General features: G+C 61.7%; 1 protein-coding gene across 1 annotated transcript in view; it reads right to left on the bottom strand.

Moving 5' to 3' along the window:
• CYP46A1 (cytochrome P450 family 46 subfamily A member 1) overlaps nt 1–8866 on the bottom strand; it is a 34823-nt gene extending 25957 nt beyond the window's left edge. Inside the window, exons 1-3 of the mRNA XM_051835209.3 lie at nt 8433–8866; nt 2427–2507; nt 1781–1862 (exon numbers count right to left, since the gene is read on the bottom strand). Of these exons, the coding sequence (XP_051691169.1) occupies nt 1781–1862; nt 2427–2507; nt 8433–8551 (282 nt within the window). The 5' untranslated portion in view covers nt 8552–8866. The remainder of the gene's footprint in view (nt 1–1780; nt 1863–2426; nt 2508–8432) is intronic.
• Nucleotides 8867–12876: the final 4010 nt, after the last annotated feature.

Genomic DNA, 12876 nt, shown 5'->3' with positions numbered 1-12876 from the left:
CTCCCCGCCTATCTGAGCCAGAACTGACGCAGCACCAAAGCTAGACAAAGGCATCCCAAGAAAAATCAAATACGGGAACAAAACTCCTAACGAAGTTGTTAGCAGGGGCCAGCTCTGTGTCACAATGGGTTAGACGGCACCAGCTCGAGTCCCAGCTGCTCCACTTCCCATCCAGCTCCCTGCTAAAGTGCCTGGGAAAGCAGTGGAGGATGGTCCAAGTGCTCGGCCCCTCTGCCCACATAGGAGCAGCGAATGGCGCTCCTGGCTCTCAACTTCAGCCTGGCCCAGCTCTGGCCATTTGTGGCCATTTGGGGAGTGTGCTAGCAAATGAAGATCGCTCTCTCTCTCTCTCTCTTTCCCTTTCAAAATAAGACAAATCTTCAAAAAAAAAAGTTAGGAGACTGAATTTAGCAATACACAAAACAGATACAAATCACGACTAAGAATGCAATGTTGCTAGAACACTGAAGATCACTTAATATAATTCACCATATTAATATAATTTCTAAGTTTCTTTCGTCGTTACATGCTATGATAGTACGTGGTTTCGGTGGCATGTTTAAAAAGCCTTAAAGTGTGCTTATGTCTGAAGTTAAACTTTCAAAAAAAAGATAAGTATTCTATTAGTGACACCCTGGTTGTTCAATCTGGCTCCTGAACTTGACCCCTGGTGGTACTTTACGCTTCTCAGGTTCGCCAAAGCCCCCCTCCAGGCAGAGAATCCCGCTCACCATCCCCAGGGCACCTGCTGTGGAAACAAGTACCGCCATTCGGGAAGCAGCCACTACGTGCCAGGCACGGGCCAGCGGCTCCCAGACGTCTCTGCAGTTCCAGTCTCACAGCCAGGCCTGCAGCGTGAGGAAACTGAGGCCCAGGCTGATGACTCTGAACAAGTTCTGCAGAGCCTCCAAAGTAGACGGTCCGATGCCCCTTCTTAGAGCCCCTCCACTGCTTCCGTCCCCTCCTCTCTAGACTGGGGCTGGGAAGCTGGGGTTGTGGTGCAGCAGGTTCAGCCGCTGCTTGTGACACCAGCATCTCACACGGGAGCGCTGGTTCAAATCTCAGCTGCTCCACTTCCCGGCCAGCTCCCCGCTAATGCACCTGGGAAAACAGCAGAAGACGGCCCAAGCGCTTGGACCCCTGCCGCTCCTGTGGGAGACCCAGACGGAGTTCCTGGCTCCTGGCTTCAGCCTGGCCCAGCCCAGGCCGTTGTGGCCATTTGGGAGCGAACCAGCAGATGAAAGATCTCTCCCTTCATCTCTCTCTTGCTCTCTGTCACTCTGCCTTTCAAATAAATGGATACATCTTTTTTTTTTTTTTAAGTGGGGACTAATAAGAGTTCCTGCCCCTATGGGAATTAAATGGGATAATAATTGTGAAATGCATGGACAAGAACACAGCCCATAGTAAGCCCTGCATCTCCTGACATTTTCTTTGTTAAACAAATCAGTCTAAGTGGATTCTCATCAGAGCCCTGGGAGAGTTGGCATTCCCAGCCTGCAGATGAAGGGACAGAGGCTGAGAGACAGGCTACACGCGAGTGAGGGAGCGAGAGCCTGCGCCATTTGGGTAAAATTCCCAGTCTTGGGTGGGGAGAGCAAAGCCCCGGCCACGCCCCATCTCCAGCGCAGCGTGGGGGGCCGGGGAGAAAGATGCCCTCCCTTTTGAGTCTTGGGAAACCATTCCCCCTGCACCTGGCCCTGGGCCACTCCTGCACAGCCCCCTGCGCCCCAGCCCCAGGCAGGGAGGGAGCTGCCCCCGGAGCCACGCGGCTTCCTACCTTGACCGACTCGGGGCTCGTGATGATGACCGAGGTTTTGTGGAAGACGTTGACCCGCACAACGGGGCCGTACTTCTTAGCCCTGGAAACAAAGTGCCCAGAAGGAAGGTGTCAGCGACGTGAGCCCTGGCCAGCGCTCCCCACTGCCAGGAGAAACAGGAGCATCCCACCCAAAGGTGCTCTCCAGGAGCCCCCGAAAGACCCTGCACTGGGCCCGGAGGCCTGGGGGTGAGGCTCTGCCCTGTTGCTAATGTCCCCCACTGGGCCTCTGTTTTCACAGCCATGAAATAAGGGGGCAACACCCATCCTTGGCTTGCCCCAAAGAACCGAACCATGTCCTAGCTTTGAAGTGTCCTTGAGGGGCATAAGGCACCACCCCAAACTGTCGCTGTCACGGCATCAGCCCCGCCCTGTTTACAGATGCAGAAACTGAGGCTTGGAGGGGGTCTGATGGCTGGTCTGAAGTCCCAGGGTGGGTGATGGCGGAGCACCCTTGCCTGCCTCCCATGCAGGGCAGGGGCCTCCAGGGCAGGAGTGCCCTGGGCCAGGGTGCAGTGGGGCTGGGCGAGTGCTGGGGTGGGGGTGGGGGTCTGCTCCCACACGGGGGGCCTGGAGCAAGGGCAACAAGTGACAAAGTAGAACCCACCAATCCAAAAACATGTCTTGGAGCACGCGGCCACAAACCTCATCCTTTTTCCAAAAGTAGGGGAGGTGTCCTAGAAGGAAACTGGAAGAAACAGGAGATGTCAGGCTCCCGGCCGCCCCCTCCCACAGGGCCTGCCAGGTCAGACTTGTGGGCACACTTCCCGAGCTGGGGGATGAGGCTCGGGGCCACCAGCACGGAACACGCAGGCAGGATGCAGACTCCGGGGCCTCCCTGGAAAGGAGCCGGTTCCACCCCCCACCCCATCCCTGGCACAGAAAATACTCAGTGGTCCTGCCGGCTGGGTACACACCTAACCCCGCACCACCTGGGCGGGCCAGCATGGCTGAAGTCACCCGCTCAGGGGCACAGCTGGTGCCAGGGTCCCCACAGTCCACTGGGGGATGGCTTGGCCACATAGGCCTGCGATATGATCACCAGGCTGGTGTCCTCCTGGGCACAGTTCAAGGTGCCAAACCTCACTGTAGCATTGCCCAAACCCGCATTTGGAGCTCCCAGGGAGAGATAAAATCAGTAAACAGACAAATAAATGCAAGTTGATGTAGTGACAAAAGCAGAGCCGAGCATGGGGACAGGGACTGCTCGGGGTAGGGGTGGGGACGGTCATTTTATACCTGCAGGGCAATGTAAAGGTGACCGGTGAGCTGGGACCTCAAGAAGCGAGTTCGGTCACAAAGGAACCTGGAGCAAGAGCATCCTAGGCGAGCAGAAGAGCAGGCGCAAAGGCCCTGAGGTAGCAGCAGGCTTGCTGTGTAAGGCCCGTGAGGCTGGGGCGGAGCTCGAGGGGCAAGTGGTGGGGGATGGATCATGCAGGGCCTTGCAGGCTGGCGTCTGGACTTTTTTTTTTTTTTTTTTTTTTGACAGGCAGAGTGGACAGTGAGAGAGAGAGACAGAGAGAAAGGTCTTCCTTTGCCGTTGGTTCACCCTCCAATGGCCACCACGGCCAGCGCACTGCGGCCAGCGCACCGCACTGATCCGATGGCAGGAGCCAGGTGCTTCTCCTGGTCTCCCATGGGGTGCAGGGCCCAAGTACTTGGACCATCCTCCACTGCACTCCCTGGCCACAGCAGAGAGCTGGCCTGGAAGAGGGGCAACCGGGACAGAATCCGGCGCCCCGACCGGGACTAGAACCCGGTGTGCCGGTGCCGCAAGGTGGAGGATTAGCCTAGTGAGCCGCGGCGCCGGCCTGGACTTTTGTTTTGACCTTGGTGGGCTGGGGGCCACTGGAGAGCTTGGGGGAGACAGAGATGGGATCTGGCTGTGTCCTGGCCGTGCTGGAACCAGGTGGGCATGGGGGCAGGGGTGAAAGCAGGAGGGGCCGTAGCAGCGATGGGTCTCAGCCAAGAGGGCAGAGCAGGGGTGATGAGGAGCAGCCAGGGTCTGACTGTGCGTGGAAGGCGGACAGCTTGGGTGTGGGGCGTGAGAGGCGTCAGCAGTGACACTGGGGCTTGGGGCCCGGGCAGCCGGCAGAGCGGCAGAGCTGCCATCCGCTCCGATGACTGACAGAGGCTCGCTGGGACCAGCAGACCCAGTATGTCCACCGCTCCCAAACTCCCAGGCTCCCTCCGGCTCTGCCCCAGCTCCCCTGCCTCTACACAGCTCCCAGAGTTCCCACAGCACCTGCACCAGAGAGTCTGCAGCGTGGTTCTCTTACGTCCTGTCTCCACACACACCCCATCCCCAAGCTGGGATCACCTACACTTCATCTCTCGTCTCAGGACCAGCTCTGGGGGGGCCATTCTGGGACGAGCCGCTGAGTTAGGAGCTTGGCCACAGCCCCATTAGGTTTGGGGTGTCCACTGTATATCGAAAGGGAATTTCGAGCCAGAAGCTAGACATGTAAATCAGTAGCCAGGGGTGGGCTCCAGGCTTGAGACACTGATTTGAGACCCCTGAGCCGAGAAGCCCCAGGAATGAACACAGACAGAGAAGAGGACCAAGGACTGGCCCGTCACGCAGGCCCTGGTAGCAAGGAGAGACCCAGCAAGGAAGCCAAGGGCCCAGGGCAGGAAGCGGCAGGAGGAGGCAGGACAAGGACAGGTCACTGTCAGGCCAGGTGAGATGGCAACATGGGGTCACTGAGACCCTGGATCTCAGCAGTTCCAGCAGAGAAGCAGGGGCCAAAGGCCAGAGAGGACAGGGGTCAAGAGAGAGCAGGGTGGGAGGAAGGGGAGCCCCAGACAGGCCACCTGCCCGCGAGCTTGCGGTGCGCAGCAGAGGGTGCACACTTGCCACACACTGCACAAAAGCTGGAGTGACGCAGCGGGGAAGTGACTTTGGCTGAGGCAGGGGGATGCTGGGGCATGGTGGCTGAGCAGGAGCGGCCAGAGCGGCCTTGGCTGGGAGCACCAGGTCCATCCGCAAGAACAGCTGCAGGAGCACGTGGGCCTGGGGCAAGGCTGGGCAGCTGCGAGGCCAGCCTCTGGAAGGAAGTGCCCTGGCTGTGCCAGGAGGCCAGAGAGTGTGGACGGGGGAAGGGGCGGGGCCTGCAGAGGAGGAGACACTGCTGGAGAGTGGAGGGTGGTGGGGACGGACGCCCGGGGGTGACCGCCCATGGGCAGTGGAAGCCCCCTCCAGGCAAATGGCCTTGAACTTGCCCACAGAAAGATGAGCCCTGGATATCTGTCACTCCCCAAGGCTGCACTTTGGGAGGAATGTTCTCTTCTGAGTCACGAGTGAGGACAGGGCCTGGATCCTACCGCCCCTACCAGACCTCCTCCCGACCCCCAGGGCCCATTGCCACCTGGGAAGGAAGGTGAGAGTCCTGTCTAAGGGACCAAAGGGTCCCCACTGTCCAAAAAGGGAACTAAGACCCATTCCCTCTGGTTCCTGCAGGGGGCGCCGGGGAGCAGAAGGCAGAGCGGAAAGATCAAGTGTTAGCAGCAAGCAAGTAAGGCTGGGGAGATGGTAGAACATTGGGATGTGCAGCTCAGTGCCCAGACAGACAGAGCCCTCTGGGCACCCCTCATGACATTCTGGGTGTGGTGGAGTGGCCCAGGGAGAGAGGGGAGGGCGAAGACTGCCCCCAGCCCCCCACCCCACCCCACCATCTTCCATTGTCTGTAACACTGGTTGGTCAGGTGGGATTCAAGTTTTCTGTGTGCAGAGGAAGCCCTGGGCGGTAACTAAAACCCGGATCGCACGATGAGCCTCCTGCAAGGCCACCCCGAGGGATGGAGGGAGCCCAGGCGCAGACTGAGGAGTGGGCCACCCACCAGGTGTGTGGGAAGGGCCACGGTTGTGCCCTGTGCTCAGCTGGGCACCCAAACACCCAGCAATGCCACCGAGGCTGGGAAGCACCTACTCCTGGTGGGCAGCCCCTGCCCTGGCAATCTGGCAGATCAGGATGGGAGGAGGGATTCAGCATTGCCCAGGAGTACATCTGAGGATTTATTTCAAAATAAATGAAAACTGGGTGAAAGAGAGACCCCCTATCGCCCACCCCATACTACCAGAAGGCCTAAAGCAGTGACAGGGACACACAGAAGCCACAAGAGCTGGTGTGGGGTCTGATTTTCAGCCACTGCACGGACCGGTGCAGTAGGATGTTGGAATAAGAGCACAAAGGAGGGCACTCATGCTGGAGGAAAGGGCCTAATGGGTGCCTGCAGCACCAGGAGGGAGAGGGGTGGGGCTGGACGACAGGGCAGCAGCCTCATGAAGGCCCCTGCGGACAGGCAAATCCTGTGCAGCATCAGGGGGCGAGCGCCACTCCTGGAGACTCGGTTCACGGAACTCCCGTCAGCCACGGCGTGGCCGGCCGCGGCTGCTGGAAGAGGTGCCAGAACTGCTGTGCGGTGCCGTTCTAGATCCAACCACCTACCAGTCTTTGATCAAGAATCCTTTCAATCCTTTCAAAAAACGCATCGTTCACTTCACTTCCTCGGGACGAAGAGCCCAGGCGTAAGGACAGTCAGCCTTCCCCCGCTCCACCACTCCCACACACCTGCAGGTCACCAGGAGACTGGGAGGTAGGACTTGGGGAGAGAAGTGGGGTCTCAGGTGCTGCTACCTGGGTGAACTGAAAACACTGTGCCGACTGGAAGAAGCCAGAGGCACAGGGCTGCACCCTGCACGGTTCCACCTGGGGGAAGCGCCCAGAACAGGCAGAGGCACAGGGCTGCAGCCTGCACGGTTCCACCTGGGGGAAGCGCCCAGAACAGGCAGAGGCACAGGGCTGCAGCCTGCACGGTTCCACCTGGGGGAAGCGCCCGGAACAGGCAGACCCAGAGAGGAGAAAGCAGCCTGGTGGTTGCTTGGGGGAGGGGAGGGGAGAGAAGGAGGAGTGAATACTGCACAGCTTTCTCGTTAGGGTGACAGAAGTGTTCCAGAATCAGAGGTGATGGTTGTACAACTCCATGGATACACCAAGAACGCCGTGCATCTCATCCTTTAAAAGGCTATATTTTATGGTGTGCAAGTTACATCTCAATGTTTGCAAAAAGAAGATGTGGAGAGAGGGGCTTGATTTGAGTCTTGCCTTCTCAAGACACAGGAACCCGACGAGGGCTGATCCTTGAAGCACCTGGGTTTATGAGATCAGCCAGCAGGCGCATCAGAGCACCGCAGATGCACTGGTGGCTGATCTGACAAGGTGCAAAGGTGACAGTGCACACGACCTCCAAGCTGGACTCACTCGTCATCGAGTGTCTCCTAGGCACGTGCCAGGAGCTGTCAGTTGGTTGTTAGACACAGCTGTGAACCAGACAGGGCCTCCGGGACACAGACATTTAACAAGAGGTCGCACCGACCACCCCCCATCACTTCTCCACCATGAAGAATCACACAGTAACTTAAGGGCTTGTCACAGGAACAGAAGACGCTCGGGGCTGGAGCAGAGGACCTCCCTGAGACGCCGTTATCTCACCCAAGCCTTGACAGCCAGGGAAACACCCCTGCTGTGCCAGGGGAAGGGGGCTGGGCAGACCCCACCACGGGAGAGGCTCCTCGGAGCACAGCACAGCGATGTCTCCTGAACCCACCAAGCAGGGCATCGGGCTTCGAGAGCCAGGGCATCCGAGCTTTGTGCTGGGGATGGGGCTTCCGGAATGTTCGTGTCCTGAGGCTCTAAGGATCCTGTGTTAATACCATCATTCATTCATTCATTCATTCAACAAGTATTTATTGAACACGCCGGGCGCCGGGGGTACACACGGGCGGACGGGAGCATCCCTGCCCTGGCCGGGCTCACATTCTAAAGGGGAGACCCGCAGTCAACAGGTGGGGAGGAGGACTTCAGGGGGTCTGCCCCCCAAGGAGGCCGGGGCAGGGTGGGCGTCACACCGGCCTGCTTGAGATGAGAAGAGGGAGGCTTGGGAAGGGGGATCAGGAAGACCCTGGGTGCGTGGGGGTGGGGGGCGGGGCGAGTGAGCCCCAGAACAGCGCTGAGTGGGTGCCGGGAGCCCAGCAGGTGCCTGGCTGGCCACACAGGGGACTCGGATTCAGCTCTAGAGTGAGCAGGAAATGACACATCTAATTTAAGCTTAAGGGGGGGGGGGGCACGCAAGAATGGAATGGAAGCGCCGAGAAGGCAAACCGGACATCCCAGGACAGGAACGCAAACAAGAGGGAACGTGCGCCGAGCACACGGTGCTCTGTGCCTGGGCGGCCTGACCCTGTCCAAGTCCCGAAGTTAAGGATGCCCACTCCGGAGCCCGGCTGGCCACGTTTAGACCTGCGCTTACCAGCTGCGTGACCTTGGGCAGGTGACTGCGCTGCCGCGCCTCAGTCTCCGCGTCGGAAAGATGGGCCAGCAGCGGTGCCCACCTGGCAGGGCCGCCGCTGCCCGCGCGTCCGCCGGCCCGGCCGGGCGCGGGGGGCGCCCGCCACCGTCGCGCCGACTAATTCGTTGCTAAGAATAGTTAGCGCCCCTGTGGCGTCCGCGGGCCTCGAGCGTCCGCGGGACGGCGACGCTGCACCCCGGGCGCGGCGCTGCCCCCTCCGAGCGCCCCCTCCCCGCCCCCGCTCCCGCCCCCACCCCCCGCTCACCTGGGCCGCGGCGGCCCGGGGATGTGCTCGTAGCGGCTGCGAGCGCGGTGCACGAAGGCGCAGCAGAGGCCGAAGGCGAGCAGGACGGCGCTGCCGAGCAGCAGCAGCCCGGGGCTCATGGCTCCGGGGGCAGCCCAGGCCGGGGTCCGGGCCGGGTGCCGAGAGGGCGCGATGCTGCGAGCCGCCGCGGCTGTCAGCGCCGCGAGCGCCTCGGCCCCAGGCCCGGCGCTCCCCAGCACCGCCCCCACCCGCCCGGCTCCGCCCCCGCCGGCTTCGACCCCTCCCCGGGCGCTCGGCCCCGCCAACCACGTCTCCGCCTCCAGCTCCTGCTCGCGGGGCCAGCCCACGCCCCGACCCGCCCCCTCGAGCTCCGCCCCGACTTCCACACGGCGCTCCGCCCAGAGCTCGAGGTCTCCGCCAATCACAGCGGCGCTGCCGGCTCGGACCCGCCCCGGGCCCCGCCCTCTCCCCGCCCCCCTCGGGCTTCGGTCCCGCCCCGGCGCTAGCTCCGCCCAGAACGCGTTGTCCGTGGCAACCCCGGTTCCGCGGCGCCTCTGCCCAGGCGGCGGCGCCCCGGCCTGCAGGCCGGTTCTGCCCTGGGCGGCTCCGCCTCCCTCGGCGCTCCAAAGACCGCGTCCGCGCGCGCGCTGTCCGAGGCCCCTTCCTTCCTAAATCCTCCAGAGCGCCCATCTCAGCCGCCGAATTCCCGCATCTCGCCGGCTGTTCCCCAAGCCTCTCCCTGGAACCCCAGATGTCCCCCGGGACCGGACCTCCGCGGCAGCCGGCGAGGCCTGCGCGCCTGCCTGAGGGTACCAGCGCTCGGCTGGGGCGCGTCCGCACCCCGGGGCGGGGGGGGGGGGAGCCCCATCCGAGGCGCTGTCTGTCTGCAGACGTGGATCTTAACCATCACCAAGGCCTCGTGCCCTGCTCCTGCGTGCCCATCCGGCCGACCCCGGCTTCTCAGTGCCCGGCCCCACCCCCAAGGCCCCTCGAGTGACCGTGGTAGACCGCGAGGACTAGGGCTGCCCCGTTCTGGTCCAGTTCTTCCGGGCCAGGGACGGGGCGCCCAAAGAGGTCGGACCCTGCTGGGTTTTCTGGAAGGGGCCAGTCCCCTGTCCCACACTGCAGCCAGCCCTAGAGAGGTTTTAGGGCTAGAGAGCAGGACACTGGGGGCCGCCCCACTGCCAGCGACAGCCCCCACCCGGGACATGGCTGTTAAGGGGTGTGGGCTGCGGCGTGACAGAGGGCCAGGCTTTACGAGCCTTGCCCAGCACGCAGGGGGACAGGATTTCTGCTCCAGGGCCTCCCAGCCTTGACAGGTGCAGCCGCCAGGCGTCCACCAGGCGCAGGCACCTGGACCAGCCTCGCGGTCGGGCTGGGGGACCGCGCCCCCGTGTGGCGGCGAGGAGCAGCCGCAGGTGCGCGCAAGGGACCTCAGGCTGACCCTGCCCGAGGCAGGCGAGGGCAGAAAGCGCCCCCTGGACGGCTGGGAAAGCATCGAGGCTTGGGGGGCAAATTGGAGGGAGGGTGAGGCTGCAAGGAGGCAGCTGGAGAAAGAAAAGGGACACGGCCACGCCTGGTGTCCAGGAACCGCTCCGAGTCCACAAATTGGGCCAGGCTGTGTGCAGCCAACTCCGGGGGCCTTGTCTCTCTGCAGCCCCTGCTGTGGTTCCTGAGGGCAGAGCCAGGTCCTCAGCGGCTCTGGGCACAACCTGAGGCCCCACGTGAGGCCGGCAGAGAGCAGCCACAAGGTACAGCGGTCAGTGTGAGCCTGTCCCACAGGGGCTAAGCAGAGGTGTGGGCATTGGACACCACCAGTGACCGTGGCTCACCCTGGGCATTCCGGTCCACAGGCAGGAGTCAACAGTACCCCCTGTCCTGGTGCCAAGTCCACAGCCACCCCAGCTCTCCTGCACTGAGATGGAGGGACACCAGCTGCAGGGCCAGACCCAGGTCCCCAGGGTTGAGGGCCTTTTCCTGCTGCCGGCCAGCAGAGGGTGCTGCCGGGAAGCACGTGGCCAACCCACAGCACTGTGCTGGGGAGGCCCAAGTGGGCTGTCCAGTGTCGGAGCCATTGGGTGCCCGCGGCTGTGAGCACTTGAAACAAGGCCTGTCCAGGCCGAGATGTGCAGTGTGTATGAAATACACACTGGATCCATGGATGCAATACAAAACGCTAACAAAGAAGTCATCGATCTTTTTGTACTGATTCCCTGTTCAAATATTCTGAATGGCAGGTTACATAAAATATTGAAACTAATTTCACCTGTGTCTTTTTGCCTTTTTAAGACTAGGACACTAAATGACCAGGGACGATGGATCTGTGGGACAGTACAGTGCCCAGGCCAACCGCAGGGGTGTCCCCGGGGGAACCTGTCGGCACTGCAGGGTCACAGCCGCCCCAGACCCATGCGGATACTCTGGAACGGGGCCTGCAGCAGCCCGAGATGTACACAGCTCTGTGGCTGATTCTCCCTAGGCTTGATGCTGCCATGCAGGCAGGGGTGGTCAGCCGGGTTTGCTGGGGGAGGCACAGGCAGGAGGGCAGCGGCTGCTCTCACTAGGGGGCCGGGGGAGGAGGAGGAGGAGGACAGCTCCCCCAGAGATGCCTGCAAAGCCCTGGAGAACTGTTACATAACCACCCCAGGGGACCCAGCCCCCACCTGCAAAGGAGGGACACTGTCTGCGGAGGCCGCGGTCAGGATGAAGTGAGTCCACCCATGGGAGACACTGGCACGCAGTAAGTGCTCAATAAAGGCTACTTGTAGCGGCGGAGGGGCTCAGGGGTCCGGGGTTCCCTGTGTTAGCGGGAAGGGACTCTTTCCTTCCACCTCAAAGATTTCGCCCCGTCATCGGCTGCTGGTCCTCCTCCTGCAGGCCCCTGCCCCTTCTGGCTCAGGCTGTCCCAGCTGCCACTTGACCCCAGCTGAACATGCTGCCCAGCGTCCAGTTTTCTGTCCAGATACCTGGCACCTGATGGGCGTGTATGCAGCCTTACCTCGCTGTTCATTCTGAACTCCTGCTGGTTACTCCTGTTTGCCAATGCAGCTCGGAGAGCTTAAGTGACTGCTCCAAGCCTGCACAGCCCGCACTGGAGTCCTGCCTCCAGCCTCCAGCCTCCAGAAGGTGTGAACACAGGGACACCTGGGGACGCTGCAGCCAGGAAGTGTGTCCACCAGGCCCTGCCCCAGCAGGGGCTTGCTAGAGGAATGCAGGTGAAGATGGGACAAGCAAGGCTGGAGCACTGACCAGCGGCCTGGGGTGTGGAGGCTCCGGGCTGAGGCCCTGGACACGGCCCGAAGCCTGGGTCACTGCAGGGCCACCCAGAAGCACAGGATCCCCGGGCCCAGACCTAAGCTGTGTGACACTGGGCAGAGGCCGTCCCTCTCTGGACGTCCCACCAGGCTGCTGACTGGAGACGGGAGGAGAGGTGGTGAGGGTGCAGGCTCCTGGGCACAGTTTCTCTGGGACCGAGACCTCGTGAGTGCTCCCCCACGGCCAGCCGCAGCTGGGGGAGCAAAAGGAGCACTAGGGGCTGGCACTGTGGCGTGGTGGGTAAAGTCGCCGTCTGCAGTGCCGGAATCCCATATGGGTGCCAGTTTGAGTCCCGGCTGCTCCATTTCTGATCCAGCTCCCTGCCATGGCCTGGAAAAGCAGTAGAAGATGGCCCAAGTCCTTGGGTCCCTGCACCCACGTGGGAAACCTGGAGGAAGCTCCTGGCTCCTGGCTTCTGATTGGCCAGCTGCAGCCATCTGGGGAAGTGAACCAGCAGATGGAAGACCTCTCTCTCTCTCTGCCTCTTCCTCTCTGTAACTCTGCCTTTCAAATAAATAAATAATTTTAAAAAAAGAAAAGAAATAAAAGCAAGAAGCACTAAGCAGGGAGCCAGCTCTGCCCCTCTCTGAACTTTTGTGGGCTGTGTGATGCTTAGTGGGTGACAACCTCCCTAAGCCTCCGCTTCCACGCCTGTGAAATGGGGAGAGCACCTGCCTCTGGGCATGAGCACGCGGGAACCTCGGCAGATGCGGGCCATCTGCCCCACTACTGCCTATGCAGCACCAACCCTGTCTCCAGCCTCCTTCTCAGGGGCCAGGCCCCCGGCTTCAGCGACACCCCTGCCTGCGCAAACACCCCCAGAGCCAGCTCAACTCTCAGGCCTTGGCATGGACATCACCTCTTCCCCCAAGCCCCCCAGTGCATGCACAGGCTGAGCTGGGGTGCCTCACCCTGATCCCACCCCACAGAGCCCTGAGTGGGCCGCACCACAACTCCACTCCCAGCGGCTCATCCGCTCTCCCCCAGCCTGCCCCCTACCAGAGCTGAGCTCAGCTCCCTCACAGGCCTGGCCAGCACCTGTGAGCAGAGGGACTTCTGCAAACAGCAGGGGGCTGCAGGTCCTCCCACTCCTCCCAGCCCCCCCACCCCCACTCCCGGCAGGCAGGGC

Source organism: Oryctolagus cuniculus, chromosome 20 (genome assembly GCF_051225735.1).
Source record: "Oryctolagus cuniculus isolate XC-2025 breed Fujian yellow rabbit chromosome 20, ASM5122573v1, whole genome shotgun sequence".
NCBI classification, from domain to species: domain Eukaryota; kingdom Metazoa; phylum Chordata; class Mammalia; order Lagomorpha; family Leporidae; genus Oryctolagus; species Oryctolagus cuniculus.
The sequence above is the reverse complement of the archived record's forward strand: the minus strand, read 5'-3'. Positions and strand labels throughout refer to the sequence as shown.